We start from the raw sequence: 15,317 nt of genomic DNA, 5'->3' as shown, positions 1-15,317 counted from the left end.
ATAACTTCCTATGCAATCATTTGTGGAGTGTATCTGATGCTATAAGATGCTGCCCATGTGGATAATTTGCTGTTACATACGGAATTACATCCTCTATTCTATTCCAGGATGTCATAGGATAAGATGATGCCTATGGCAATTTCACACCCTGCCTTAGCTCTTGGGATCAGGTGTGTTTATAAACAACCTTGATCTTCAGCTGAGAAAAGAATTGAAAGGAAAAAATAATCATCTGCCATACTCTCGTTTTTAAATAACCATTAATCCTTTTGGCATTGCAGCTTGGCAAACCTTTGTCCTCAGGAGCAGATTTGCATTTCAGATCATAGATTTCCCTAGATATATAAAGCATCCCTTTTCCCAGATCAAATCTTATCTTCTAACATAGAGATTAAAATGCCTCTCTGGAGATACAAAGCCCTTCTACAAGAAACCATGGGAATAGAAACCAGACCTCCTGGTGCTCAGCCCTGGGCTGCATTGATACCTAGCTGTGTTGGGGTAGTGAAATCACAGATCTTTCTTGGGAAATTAAAGGGAAGGGAAAGGACTTGGAGGAAATGAACCACCCACTGTCTACAAGCTTCAGATTGCCTATTCCCCAGCACCTGATCAGATATTAAGCACCAGGGATGGAAACCTTAATGGAGCAGAATGAAAGATATTTGCTACCAGCAAATACTACCTGAAAAATTTTTGTCTTAGCTGTAACTTCTGGGCTTTTTTTGTTTTCAAAATCTGCCAGTTGGAAAATAATTTCTGCAGCTGGCATTCTTCTCTCTTCACTATCTTATAAATATGAAAAACAAAATATACACTCTTCTGTAACAGTACAATTTCTCACATTGCTCTAAAGGGTCACATTTCTAGGCACACACACATCACACATATATAACATGGTATTGCAAAATATTTGGGCAGCTCCTTCTTTGCTTGCATACCAAGCTGGTTTTTAGGTACAAACACAGATTTTGTGCCAAGAAATAAGGCATTCCCATCTGAAAACTATTTAGAAAATTGCAGTGATAGATTCTGCTAGTGGAATTCCAATTATACCCTAGAGAATGACATCCAGAAACGAGATTTTTTTTCTCCTTTTCCTGTTTTTAGATGTTTAGATATAATAAACTCCGCTGAAATTCAGGTGACTGATGCTAAAGCCACACCAAATACTACATTGTTGATTGCAGTATAAAACCTATATTGTGATAAGTCAGGTGTAGAATTGAAACTTTCAACCTCTCAGTCTTTCAGGGAAGCAGCAGGGAGTCAACAAGGCTTGCTGGGCTTTGCAGAGCAGAAAAGCCAAATACCTACATGTCTTGGGAGCAAAAGGATTTGCTAGGAGGAAGAGAGGGAAAGAGGAAGTGAATGAGCTGGAGATCTGACTGAAGCTGAACATATCCTGAAGAAGGATGCACCTCACCTATATTTAAAGGGGTTTAGAGCTCAGCCTGCTTTGGTGTAAAGTTGAGCTCTTTTTTCATAGGAAAGAGTTCAACTCCCAGCAAAACAATCTGAAATGCATTCACAGCTGATGCCCAGTGCAAAGAACTGTTAGCAGCAGTACGTGCTGACTCCCTCCAGGGATCTCTGACACACCTTTTAAAGAGGGCTTTTATGGCCCTGCAGACATTGAGCCTAAAGGAGATTTCAGGCTGTACTCTGGTCTAAACAACATTAATTCTATCTTTTCTTACCATGGTATCAGTATATTCTTCCAGCTTTACTTCAGCAACCATCTTGTTATGCTGCAAAAAGAGATCTCGCAAGAAATCCTGTAGTAAGAAAAGAGAGAAATTTTACTCTCTAGAGTAAATTCAAGAAATAACAGTAGACAATTCAATTCAAATTCACCAGGGTTACACAAATCTAGCTTCACATTCCTGGTTAGTACTAGTGTATTCAGTTTGACAAAGTTCCATTTTTTTTTTTAGCTGAAACATGGGGATTTTTTAATAAATTTGAAAGTAACTAAATTTCACCAGAACAGGCATACTGGAGTGAGTCCTAACAGACTCACAAAATAAGCTAAAGTCAACATAAGTCCTCCAATACTTGCTAATTGATCTCAAATCAAAACATCTGCCATTCAGTAAAATACTCAAGCCTCCTCTTACATCTTTGCTGGAATACAGGCTGAAGCCACACACTGAGACTTCAGCACATGATGTGCAGCCATGGGATGGACTTTTGTGACTGCTGGCTGAAAGTGTTTGACTTATGGTTTCTGAACAGGCTCTTGCCTCAACAGCCTGAGCTTTAATGAGAAATCAGTGTTTGGAAAACCTGCACGTTCAGGAAGAGATTGTGAAGAAATCCCCTTAATAAAACACAATGGCTTTGGCTTTGTTTAGCTGGGAGAAGCACATGTGCAAAGTCAAAGTGAGGCAGTGCTTGTGGGGCTCATTGGATGCCTAATGTCACCAAGACAACTGGGGTCATGGGACAAGGCTAGGGGGAAGCAGGACATCGAGGGCAACAGTAGACCACCCCCCCTCCTGCAGGGCCCCTGAGAACATGCCAGAAGGCACAAGTCTTTAAATTTGCCATGAATAACCCAAAAATTCCATTTGTCAATCACACAAAAAGACAGCAAATTGGTAAAGCCACTGGAAGGGCTCCCATTGACATCAGTGAACTGTAGGTCAAGCCCAAAGAGATTTGTTAGAATAACTTACTTTGAGTTCACCAGCTGAAATAAATCCACTGCTGTCAGCATCGTAACTGCGCCAGATCTGAACGGGGATAGATTGATGCCAGCACATAAATATTGCAGTTACTCATGATAGATTGTAAAGATTCAAAGCAGAATTTCCATAATGAGCAAGTTTTGCATTAGCCAATGTTTAATTAATTGTAGATGAAATAAAATGAACTTTTCGCACAATAGCTCTTACTCACACTTGGATGCTGCACATGCTACATGCTGCTATCATGTGTTTAATGCAGACACACTGTCTATAACAGGAAGACAATACTAAGAAACTGTTTTGCATTTCTTACCTAATTTGTACATGAAGCTTTCTTTTATTGCTCTGAGTTAAGGCCATACACAACAGGCCATTGATCTGCAAAAGCCCCCAGCTTGTATGTGAATTAAAAGTAACCGCATGCAGTCTTGGAAAATTTGAAATTCCATATTGGGATACTTAGGGGCAGAGATCAGAGGAAGATTTGGCTTGTTGACCCATCTTACGGAGGTTTCCTCTCCATGCCCTAACAGTCTAATGTTTCAGGTTAAATTGGTGCTTAAAACATGCCTGCTCTGCTGTCTTGGTCTGTACTGTACTGCAGGTGAGGAGCTGCAGGGTGAATTGATGAGTGGGGATGTTTTGTCTGTAGTGGCATGACTGATAGGTGGCTGAGAGTGTTTGTGAAATGTAATGAGTTCTCTGGGTACCCTTGGTCCAGTCCTAGACACCACACCTCTGTTTTGCTGGTGTAAATAAAGTAAAACCTTCTCTACCTGAACAGGTCAGAATGTGTTTTGCTTCCACAATACCCATCTATTTCCCAAGTAGTGTTTTGCAGAAGACAGAGGGCTGGTGTTGAAGAGGTTGGTGGTGTGCAAGGGGAAGGAGGCAGTGTGGAGATACAGACCCGCATGAATTCCACGCTATTGTCCAAGGGAGTTTCCCGTCGGAAAAGCAGTAAGAAGTTCTCATCATCCGGCAAGATCATATTTGCAAGCTGGATAAAAAACATTTTTAAAAAATCCCCACCACAAAAAACAAACCCACACCATGAAAATAAAGAGAAGACAAAACTTGGGTAGCTGCCTGACCCGTATGTGAAATATAGGTTTGACATGTTTCTCCCTTGGAATTAAACTCCAGACCAAAGGATCTGACCAATATAATATTCTGTGAGTCACCTCTTCTGCCCCAGGCTCAATCTTCCAGATCTCCCAAGTCTGCTACAGGTCTTAATCACAGAATGGTTTGGGTTGGAAGGGACCTTTAAAGGCCATGCAATCCAACTCCCCTGCAATGGACAGGCACATCTTCAACTAGATCAGGTTGTTCAGAGCCCTGTCCAACCTGACCTTTGATGTTTCTAGGGATGGGGCATCAACCAACTCCCTGGGCAGCCCCCTCCAATCCTTCACCACCCTCATTAAAAAAAAAGGCCTCCTTAATCTACTCTTAATCTACCCCCTTTCAGTTTAAAACCATTACCCTTTGTCCTATTCCTACAGACCCTATAAAAAGTCTGTTCTAATTCTCCATCCTTCTATAAAAGAAATCCTGGGTTGGGGTTGGGCAGAGATACCTCCTGGATTTGCAAGCGTCCGTCTGTGGTGACATCGTAGACAGACATGAATTGCTCCTTCATCCTCTGAACTTCTTCTTCTGTAATGGTGCTCTGCCATGGGGAAAACAACAAGTGCATGAAAATTGCTGAGGGCACCAGCAAGACCCTCCTGGAAGAAATCTTTCCTTACTCACAGACAATCACCAGGATCATCACATTCTTACAGTTGGGGATAATGCTTTTAAAAGCCCACAGACACACCACTGTGTATGAAGTTTTGGAAATAAGTTCTATGCATATCTTTGTAGCTACAAAGCTTTCAGCTGGAAAATCAGTGTTTGGAAACCCCAAAATATTTCAGTGACACCTGCTTCTTTAGCCAACTGCTCTCATTATATTACTGGGTTTGGTTTTGCTCAAGTGTGTGTTACAGCAGTTTCCATCCTGTTTGTTTTCAGCTTGTGTTTTTTCAGGAAGATATCCTTATCCTTGAATGACATCTCTGCAGTTCATTAGATCATCAGCCTTGAAAGGTGTCAGTGGAGCTAGATTGCTGCTTATTATTGCCTGCCAGCTGATTTAAGACCTGGCACCAAGCCCTGTCAGTGTTTCTGGGTTAATTGCACAGAATTTCAAGCAATTGACATACTCTTTGTATCTGCTCAACCCTGTAATCGATTTATACATAGGGAGGAATTCTCCAGACTTGTCAGATTATGTGTTTTGACAGGCATCACTGTGACAGGTGAAATACAATGCTTAGGTTCATCAGGCAGAGTTTCTTTAGGGAAACCATGAGGGTACCCACTCTGATTGGACTACACAAAATACAATTTCCTCACCATGTGAAAAGGCTTCTGGTCATATGAGCTTTGTGGCTGGGCTGGGAAGCTCACCTTGTTAATCTTTCCCAAGCAATTAAGACCTGTGTTACCCTCAGCACCTACACTGAGCAGGTCCTGGCTTCTCTCCCAGTCGTGTGGTAGCTCTCTCTGGGAGGGGAGGGAAGGAAGGGAGAAGGATAACCCACACTGGATTGTGGCATCCCTTGGTAGAATTTTTCACAAGACAATAAATTAACATCTTCTCAATCCCTGAATAAAAGTCCTTCAAAGTTTTTATCATCTCTACAACCAGGTAGATGTGGAACTACAGCTATTTCTTCCTAGGTCTCCTATAACCCAATTTCTCATTCTTTCCAGCTGCTATTGAAGCTCCATTAGGTTGAACACTCCCTTTTTTATTACTGTGACACAAGACCACGAGTGACTTTCCCAAATTTATCCAGTGCACAGTTCCATGCAGTGCAGCCCTTGGGGTGCACCCTTGCTGGGTAACACCAAAGGTGGCAGCTCTCAGTTTGCTGCTGAAACACCAAGCAGTGATCCCACCGGGATGCACCCAAGGTGGTAAGCCCCAGGAGGAGTGGCTGAGTAAGTCCCAGGGCATAGCTGCATGATTCCCCTTTCCCATGGTAGTGTCCAGAAGGTTCTGTGGGCTTGGGTATTGTGGGCACAGCATATCACTGAACACACACTTTGGTTTTCTTTCCCCTTGGCATTATAACTCACCCTCATGCTATTTAAACTGCCTTCTGACAGCACCCTAACACCTTTGAGACACCTCCCAGGAGTAAGGTGAGCCTATCCATTGCCAGTTTCAATAGGCTTGCAGAGTACTCTGAAATATTCCTCCTCTGAGCCCAGTAGGATGAATTATTTCCAAAATTATAGTCATAGATGATATTTGAAAAGTGTGCTGTGCAATTCAAACTAGTCATTTGTTAAAATGCTTATTGCTCAACTTGGTGTCAGCTATTAACCACCACTTCACTGAGTTTCTGTTGCAGGGACACTGTTACCTGCATAAAAATAGGAAGTTTCCTTTTTTTTATAAACTGATTTAAACTGTAGGATACATCAAGTAAATGCCTGGAATACTTACAATATTTACACAGTTCCAAAAGCTTTTGGTCCGAGGGGGTTACACTACAGTGGATTTTTCAATTTGGACAATCTCTCTTCATATATATTCTACTTATGAAACACAGCTGGTAATATCTCTACTGAAACCCAGCCTTTACTCACAAAGAATAAAATAATAAAACACAAACTGGCTTTCCCAAGATTAACATTCAAGACAAAATTATTTCAACATTAAAAATTTTTACACTAAGAACAATGGACCTCATGTTATGACTATTAGTTTCAAAGGGGCTCTTTCTCTTGACCAAAAAAAAAATCCCAGAAGACTGAAAAAAACCCCATTAGGTCAAATAAGATATTCCAAACAGAATCTAAGGTTGGGAGACCTGGTTTTCTAGACCGACCTATTGGCAGTGCAAACAAGTAGCTTGCTCTATTTTCCTTCCTATTCCAGAAACATTTAAAAGGCTGGAAAAACCCCATACCCTACTGATCTGCTCCCCTACCAAGCAAGGTCAATAATCTGAAGGCTCACCTCACCCCACTAGCAGGGAAGCTGGGGCTGCACAAGAAGTTGGGAGGGGACACAGCCAGGACAGCTGACCCCAAAAGATATACCATATAATATGGCATGGTGCTCAGCATATGAAGCTGGGGAAAGGAGAAAAGGAAGATGTCTGGAGTGTGGTGTTTGTCTTCTGAAGTCAGCATGATTGAGCACTGCTTTCCTGGACATGGCTGAACAGCTGCCTGCCCATGGGAAGTGGTGAATGAATTCTTTGTATTGCCTTGGCTTGTGCCCTCGCATTTTGATTTACCTATTAAAACATCTTTATCTCAACTCATGAGTTTTCTCACTTTACTTTTCTGATTCCCTCTCCAATTCCTCTAAGGAGTGAGTCAGTGAGTGAGTGGCTATGTAGGGCTGCCTGCTGGGTTAAATAATGATATAACAAATAGCAGCATACAAAAATGTGCCTCTTGTCTCATAAGATGGAACAGGAGGAAATGGCAGCAAGTAAACATCTGCAGCTGAGCACATCTTTCTTTATCAGAAAATGCTGTCTTGACAGCCATTATGCTGTCTATCTCAAGCAACAGATCCTTAACCAGTTTCAAAGGTTTGCAAAGCTTTCCCTTTTGTGAGGGTTTAAGTGAATGCTGTTGCATCCTTTCCAGTCACTCTGTACAGAGAAGCCTTTCTCAAAATTCCTTCTTTTCCCTGGTGCATGCACCTCTCTGAGTTTGTGGATGATGTGTGGTTTCCAAGGGTTGCTGCATGTTCTCACTGCAGCCAGGAAAGAAATCTCTACTACTTACCATGAGGAAAAGACCATGTCATTTTTATTTTTATAAAAGAACACAGTTTAAAATATTGCTGTGACTTTTTAACATACCTTTCAGGGTTAACAAGTAAATTTCTTACTACAGATGTTCTTCCACAGAGTTTTAGAGAAATGCTTCTGTGCTTTAAGTTGCTATAACAAATGAATTTTCTGCTTTCTGCTTTCTCTTTCCATGTCCAAGTCTCTGTCCTCACTTTTGTGAAAACCCTTCAGAAGTATCTGTAGCATCACAAAGGTAATCTGGTTTTTAATAGTGTTTGTAATCATGGAAAGGGCATGATCACATATTTTTTACATTTCTACAGCATTTAATTTCTTTTTCATGGCTGCTTATGATTGTTTGGAAACCTGGCTGTAATCTGCCTTCTTTGTTAATCCATTCCTTTTATATTGTTGCACTCTTTGCCTCATGCTGACTAATTAAATTTTTTCTCCTTAAGGGACTCTTGTTCTTGGCAGAATTTTGCCCTGATGAAAACACAACTATGAGTCACTTGGTTTGAGGGGCAAAAAGTGAATGTATGGAGCACTGCAGAGCCTTTTCTACTTGATGAAATAGGATGTCTCATCTAATTCCTGCTGGTCAGGAAAATCCTGTAATAAACTGATTTATTTTTCCTTCTTGACTTGATTTTAGAAGCAAGCTCCTATATTGATTAGGGTATAAAAAAGGATGAAACTACATTTAAATGATGACTATACCCTGTTTCTTGAAAAAAACCCACAGAATTTTCTGAAAATGCTGGCTCAAACACGTGTCTTCTAGTTCCTCAGCCAAATATGATAGAAAGGCCAAGGGTCCCACAGATATCTAGTTCCTACAAGATCTATGAAAATAAATCATGTCTGCCAAGAAGGAGAGCTGGAAAACAAAATCAACAACTATTATCATGCCAAAAGCTACATAGTACAGTTATGAGGCCAGCAAGGACCAGATGAGAGACATCAGTAATGTACACTTTGACTTTAGAAGAAGAACTTTTCATTTTTAGGCCAGAATTTCCTCATTGTAAAAACTAATCTTGCTAATTACTTTGTTACCCCCATGCAGTTGTAGGTTAGATTGGCTGCATAATTGTGGGATATCACCCTATATCTCCTTTGGGCCAATCTTGCCAATTTAACTTCAGTGCTATCACTTGAGAATTTGGCCCTGTACTTTGGCTAGGATTTTTGATTAGGATTTACTGCACTCTTGCATGTCACAATAGAAGAGCACTTATCCTGTCATCCTGCATCACGTTTTTGGTTCTTTTTTTACCTCTCATCAGCACAAATGTGGGAAAGCTTTTATTCCTGTAGTAGACACCAGTATCCAACAGAGGCTGCTCCCTGTGCCATCATGGTTTTGTGGTTAGGTTTTGGACAGGTTCTTTATTCTTTATTCTCTGCTAGGCTGAAAGTTATTCAACATGAGTTTGAGTGATGAAAATATATCATGTTTCTACCATGGGTATGTTGAGTTTGCATAAAGAAATACCTTGAGGCACTTCCATGTGTTAATGTGGAGGAGCAGGACTAGGAGCTGGCCAGGGTAATCAAGGCTGATGAAAGCCACACCTAAAGAAATTATTTGGCAATAATCAGAATGATAGAATGGTTTGGGTTTAAAGGAACCTCAAAGATCATCCAGTTCCAACAGCTTCCCCTAGACCAGGCTGCTCAAAGCCCCATCCAACCTGAACACTTCCAGGGAATGGGACATGCACAGCTTCTTTGGGCAACCTGTTCCAGGGCCTCTCTACCCTGACAGGAAAGAATTCCTAATATTTAAAGAGGCAAGATTGCCTGAGGGTTAGAATTCTGAAATATTTTGGATGTGGATGCAAGCTGTTTGCTTTGTGCTGGGGTCTTTGTGATGTTCACCTGCTGGTCACCACTGACCTTAGGTCTCTTGGGGTGGTTAAGCACAGGGAAAGTCTGCCTTAGATGGATTTGAGGCTGGCCATTAAACTTTGTTTGACTAGCTGTTGCATTCCTGACCATGCTAAATTATAAACATTATTTAGACAATGCAGTGTGCAAGGCAAGGATGAAATGCAAGCATAGCTGGAGGGTGCTTCTATTCTTTGGAAATAAAAAGCAAAGACAAATCCTTAATGGCTGCTCAGGGTGAGCTCCAGAGGATTAACTTCAGTCCTTCCAGTCATAACTGGTGGTTTTCAGGCAGGAGGCATTTAAACATGGCTAGTACCTGTCTTGTCTGACCAAATTTATGCTTCAACAATTGTTGTGGTCTCCTACACGCTTACAGTTAGGTGGAGGCAGTCATCCTTTATCTGAAAGTTTTCTATCTAATTTGAGTATAATTTAAGCAAAGTGAAACATCTTTCTGGGAAAGTCCAATAGCAATGTGCATTTCTCTCCATATTTGCCCAGGCATCATTGGTTTTATGGAAACTTTCAGTAACACTACCCCAAAATTTATAGCCATTCCACTATAAAATTCTTATCTAATTACTATGAGAATATACATAGAGATTCATTAAAACCACAGAAAAGGGCAAGCAAGGAAGATCCTTAGTGATCTTGATAAAGAAAGAAAGATGTACAGAAATGTAAGACACAAATGCAGGAGCAATAGCTCCTGTTCTAATAAAAATAGCTTCTTTTATGCTGAAAGAAACTGTCCTTTCCACTTCCAGCTCAGTATGTAGACTTTTAGAAAAAGCATGGAAAGAGGTGCCATAATGTAGAAGAAAGAGGTTTCTGAAAGAGGAGAAGAGAGCCCAGGCAGCTCATGGCAGCCACACAATAGCAGGTTGGAAACTTAAGGCTCAAATGGTTAGACAGAAGTTACAGCAGTGATAAGAGAAACAGCTGGATATGCCAGCAGCTTGAAAATGTAGTGCTGCCACGAGGATGAATTACACACATCTGGAAACAGAAGGGATTTTCTTAGGACTGGGAGAATAGAATAGAATAGAATAGAATAGAATAGAATAGAATAGAATAGAATAGAATAGAATAGAATAGAATAGAATAGAATAGAATAGAATAGAATAGAATAGAATAGAATAGAATAGAATAGAATAGAATAGAATAGAATAGAATAGAATAGAATAGAATAGAATAGAATAGAATAGAATAGAATAGAATAGAATAGAATAGAATATTCCACTTGGAAGGGACCTACAACAACCATCTAGTCCAGTTGTCTGATCACTTCGGAATTGGACAAAAGTTAAAGTGTGTTGTTAACTGCACTGTCCACATGCCTCCAGCAATCACCCATTGCTGGAGAAAAAGGGACAGGAAGCAGCATCTGGGATTTGGTTGATTTACTACAGGTCTCCCTTTATTGCAGTTTTCCCTTTCCCTCCACAATTGTTGATGGTTCAATAAAATACAATTAATTGGGCTCCACCACTGGATGCTATTTCAAGTTTCTTTCCTCGCTCTGAGCTGTCAGGAAGAGCTGTGTCTCTCAGCTCCCTGAGAGGCTCATTTTTGTATTGTTTTCCCAGCTGCTCCCATCCCCTGGCATTTAGTGTCAGCTGGGGATGCTGCAGAGTAACTGGTAAGAAAAACAGAGCTGAAGGACCACAGTGGTCATTAAGAAAAATAACAGCTTAGAGAATGCAGGCTGAAAAAATATAATTATGAAGCCATTTTCTATTCAAGCAGAGACAACTTCTAGTGCTGATAACATTATTTATCGCTTGTGTAGCACTTCAGACACAGTCACTAATTAATCCTTGTGACACATCTGTAAGTTGTGCCAGTATATTGCTGTCTCCCCCTTTTACTGTGCAAGGAAACAAAGATGTTAAGAACCCAAAGCAGTAAAGGTCAAGATGAGTGGTACAGCAGAGAGATTCTCAGTCCCAGCTCACTGCTTTTATCACAGAGTACACTTTCTGTAGAACAGTAAAACCAATGCAGAGGGGTTGCCTACCATAATCACAAGCCTGTACAATATAAATCATGAGAAAAAGAGAAAAATGGCTCACTGTTGTTAGACAAACTCATTGTACAAAGGTAGTGAAGACCTTTGTTTAACTTGGTGCTCAAGTGCCCCAGGGGAGTGGGCAGAGGACTGCTCTCAGCCTCCCAGGACAGAGCTCTCCTTGGTTTTTCTGCCACAAAGGCTGCCTGCAGCCAGCCATGTAGTTTCATCCCTAATATTACCAGAGCAGAAATACTGCCAAAAATAGACAAGAAGACTAGAGGGAAAAAACCAAAATCACTTGAGAGCCTGTTGAAGCACCTTGAAAGTTACTGAGCACTGTCTTCCAAAATTAGCCTATTTCCTTTATTTAATAGTAGGAGAGAGAGTTGGTTCTTTCTTCATTCAATCTGTGTTAAACTATTTCTTTTATGGCAAAACTTAGATAGCAGAAGCAAAGGAGATGCAAACTGGATCAGGATGTCGAATTAAGCTGAAGTTATCCAAGCAGGGACGTATAACAAGCAATGAAACTAACATAGACCTCTTAAAGCAGGATGTTCATTGCTAGAACATCCTCAGTTTGCAAGTTCTGTATGCTGATAAATGACACAATGTAATGGTATCAGCAAGACCACAAAAACTGCTGTAACACACTGGGTTTGCTCCTCAGCTGGTGTGATGCTGTCCCAGGCCCTCATGTGAGAGATGCACAAGGGCAGCTAGAGTGGGGCTTGGAGTTTCTCTTGATTCACATCCTTAGGAAGCTGCCTTCCATGAGATCCCTGGTTAACCCTGGGTTTTATCTCCACCAGCTCACTGCAGAGAGCCCCACTTGGAGGTCTCACTGCAGCATTGAGCTCTGCAACCTCATTTTAAACATCTCCTTCAACATCTCATGTTTGCTGTCACTGAGTTTGTTTGAGTATGCTTTGTATTGCTGTTTCAATACCCAAGACTAGCAGCTCCCAATTTCTTCTTTTGTTCCTGGGTAAACAATCATGAACTTTTTGATTTCTCTTTAAATCAGCTTCTATGTGTCCCCAAATATTCTTATTGCTGCCTCTCTTTTGATTAGTTTGAAGTATTTTTATGTGCCTATCTGTTCATCTAATCATCCATGCTCTGAGAGACATTTCTGCAGAAACTGACAATATTTCAATCCAAATTCACTTGCAAATTAAATAAAAATATACTTGAAAAAATTACTAACAGCTTCTTTTTTTTTAATTGTAGCCCTAGAGATCCCAGAATAATAATTGGCTTGTAAGTACAATTTTGATTTTACACTTGATACTCGTGATTTTATGCATTTTATCAGATACCTCTTCTGTCTTTGTTAATTACTTTTTGCTTAAAGGAATTGTTTCATCTCTGGTTTTTGGCACACCCTCTCCTTCCATTTGGAAGATGTTTCCTCCTTTCTCTATCTGGGCAGACTCTGTGCAGTAAAAATATTACTATATCCTTTGTATACTTCTGAGTGCTGGTCTGAGTGGCAGGATTTCTCCTTCACTGATGGTGACACTCATAAGCAAGTCATGACCTGGAGCCAAGGAAAGCAGCCCCTGTAAATTCTAGTGCAACTTCTGTTTGCAGATAGTGAGAGAGGGGAAATGTTGCTAAAACCAGGAAAGGAAACCAGGGGAGAAGTCTGTAGAGCCAGGTCTGGATCTTAGAAGCAACAGAATTTACTCTCATTAGGCTTTTAGCCATTTGTGGTAATATAGACAAAAGCTCCTAAGCACCATTTAAAATTAATGACAGTATATTTGTTAAATATTGACCTGGGAAATAAACCTATCATATTAACAAAACTAATCAGCACAGTCTGAACAAATAAACCACGAACATTGCCCTCCCACTCAGCCAGCCAGGCTGTTGCTGGTGCTTTCTCACTTGCTTCTACTCAACAACAGTAAATGACTTTCTCTCCACGCTGCCAACCAGCCCCTTCAGCTGGTGCCAGCTGCGACCTCAGCCTGACCAGCAGCTGTTGGGGTGGAAACAACTGATCAAACTGCTCAGCTGACTTAAATGCCACCCTGTTGCCAAGAGAAAAGCTCTTTACCTCGGGAGCTAAGGAAGTCGGCAATCTGGGAACAACAAACACAAACCATCTCTCAGCATCACTTTTCTGCTTGGACCTGATGCGCAAATAAAGCGGCACAGTACTTACTTCTGGTCCCAGTTTCTCCAGGAGATGATGAAAAAAATCGTCAAGCTCCTTCCCTTCTATGAAACCATTGTCTAAAGAAAAAGCAAATATATTAATAGTCAGAGGTACTGCCCGAGTTCGAGGAGCCACGTCACGATGAGTAGCACACAGGTAGCCCAAGGCTTCAGGGTCAGGATCTCAGCTGCCTGCCTGCTCAGGGGAGCCCCATGATTCCCAATTCCATCTGTTCGCTCCTGTGGGAGGGCTGGGCACAGCTGCAGTGCTCCCTTCGGAGTTTTTCCTACAGAAAACTTTTCAGAAACAAAAATAACTCCCCAAATTTGGACCAAAAGAGAGAGCAGCAGATGAAACGGGGAAGTGATGAAAAGGCAAAACTGTTAGGGTGAAGAGGGGGATTTACAGCTGATATTCACGGTGAGGAGGAAGAAGGGGGCTTGAAAACACCTGCAGGACTTATAGGGGTAAAGCTTGGACATGTTGGCCCCATGTGCAGCATTCCAGATACACACACACACACCCTGAGGGGCACCCACACACACACCCACACACACACCCTGAGGGGCATCCATACACACCCACACACACACCCTGAGGGGCACACACACACACACACACACCCCTGAGGGGCACCCACACACACACACACACACCCCCTGAGGGGCACCCACACACACACACACACACACACCCTGAGGGGCACACACACACACACCCATACACACACACACACACACCCTGAGGGGCACCAATAAACACACACACACACCCTGAGGGGCACCCATAAACACACACACACACCCTGAGGGGCACCCATAAACACACACACACACACACACACACACACACACCCACACCCTGCCCGGACAGAGCCCTGCCCACACACCCTCAGCCGGTTCCCCCCCCGTGTCCCCACTTGCCGTCGGCGTCGAAGCGCCGCCAGGCCCCGAGGAAGGCGGCGGCGTCCAGGCGCCCGTCGGCGCCGCTCTCCATGGTGCTGCTGCTCTCGGCCCGGCCCTCAGCCTCCCCTCTGCCGGCGGCACAGCCTCTGCCCCGGCCCCGCCGCCGGGCCCGGCTTTCAGGGCGGCGGCCCCGCCCCGGGGGCGGCCCCACGGGGGTCGCGGGGGAAGTCTCCCCTTTGCCGGGGCTCGTCCCATCGACCTTCCTCCCACCCAAGTCCCTCTCGGGTGTGCTCGGGCACGGGCTGTGGCAGGAGGGGGCTCCGCCGTCGAGGTGCGCTGGAGCGGCCCGAGCTCTGGTCCCCGCCTCGGAAGAGCCGTGCGCCGCTCGCAAACCACCTTTAAAGTTTCAAACGCCCCGAACGAAGGCAGAAGTGTTGCAGGGAAATGTGAGGCTTCAGAGTAGTGGAGTTTATGAAAGCAGAGCAGCAGCAGGCTGCTCTCTCTCCTCATTCCTCACAGCCATCCGGAGGGTGTCCCTCACCGCAGCTAAAAGCCAGATAATGAAGACGGACAGAAACCTACATTGTCTTCCTCCTGTAATACTAATCAAATGGAGAAACTGCGGGATTTACGGTCTCTGTGCTGATAGAGCATTATATTCATGATGGCCCTGTTTGATTTGAAAGTCTCCTGTGTATTCACCTGCAGTGATTTCAGGCACTGGGACTGAGCTGGTCTCCATGAGTGCTCCCAGAATCATTATTATCTCATTTGAGACCCTTACAGACAGTTTTTTCTAGGTTGCCTTTGATTCAATGTATA

At 42.7% G+C, this 15,317-nt stretch overlaps 1 protein-coding gene across 1 annotated transcript in view; it reads right to left on the bottom strand.

Moving 5' to 3' along the window:
• SCGN (secretagogin, EF-hand calcium binding protein) overlaps positions 1-14,628 on the bottom strand; it is a 28,225-nt gene extending 13,597 nt beyond the window's left edge. Inside the window, exons 1-6 of the mRNA XM_056484114.1 lie at positions 14,514-14,628; positions 13,597-13,667; positions 4,276-4,368; positions 3,604-3,693; positions 2,682-2,738; positions 1,701-1,778 (exon numbers count right to left, since the gene is read on the bottom strand). Of these exons, the coding sequence (XP_056340089.1) occupies positions 1,701-1,778; positions 2,682-2,738; positions 3,604-3,693; positions 4,276-4,368; positions 13,597-13,667; positions 14,514-14,586 (462 nt within the window). The 5' untranslated portion in view covers positions 14,587-14,628. The remainder of the gene's footprint in view (positions 1-1,700; positions 1,779-2,681; positions 2,739-3,603; positions 3,694-4,275; positions 4,369-13,596; positions 13,668-14,513) is intronic.
• Between the last annotated feature and the right edge of the window lie 689 nt (positions 14,629-15,317).

This window comes from Oenanthe melanoleuca, chromosome 2, assembly GCF_029582105.1.
Source record: "Oenanthe melanoleuca isolate GR-GAL-2019-014 chromosome 2, OMel1.0, whole genome shotgun sequence".
NCBI lineage: Eukaryota > Metazoa > Chordata > Aves > Passeriformes > Muscicapidae > Oenanthe > Oenanthe melanoleuca.
Note: the sequence above shows the minus strand (reverse complement) of the source record. Positions and strands in the feature narration are given on the sequence as shown.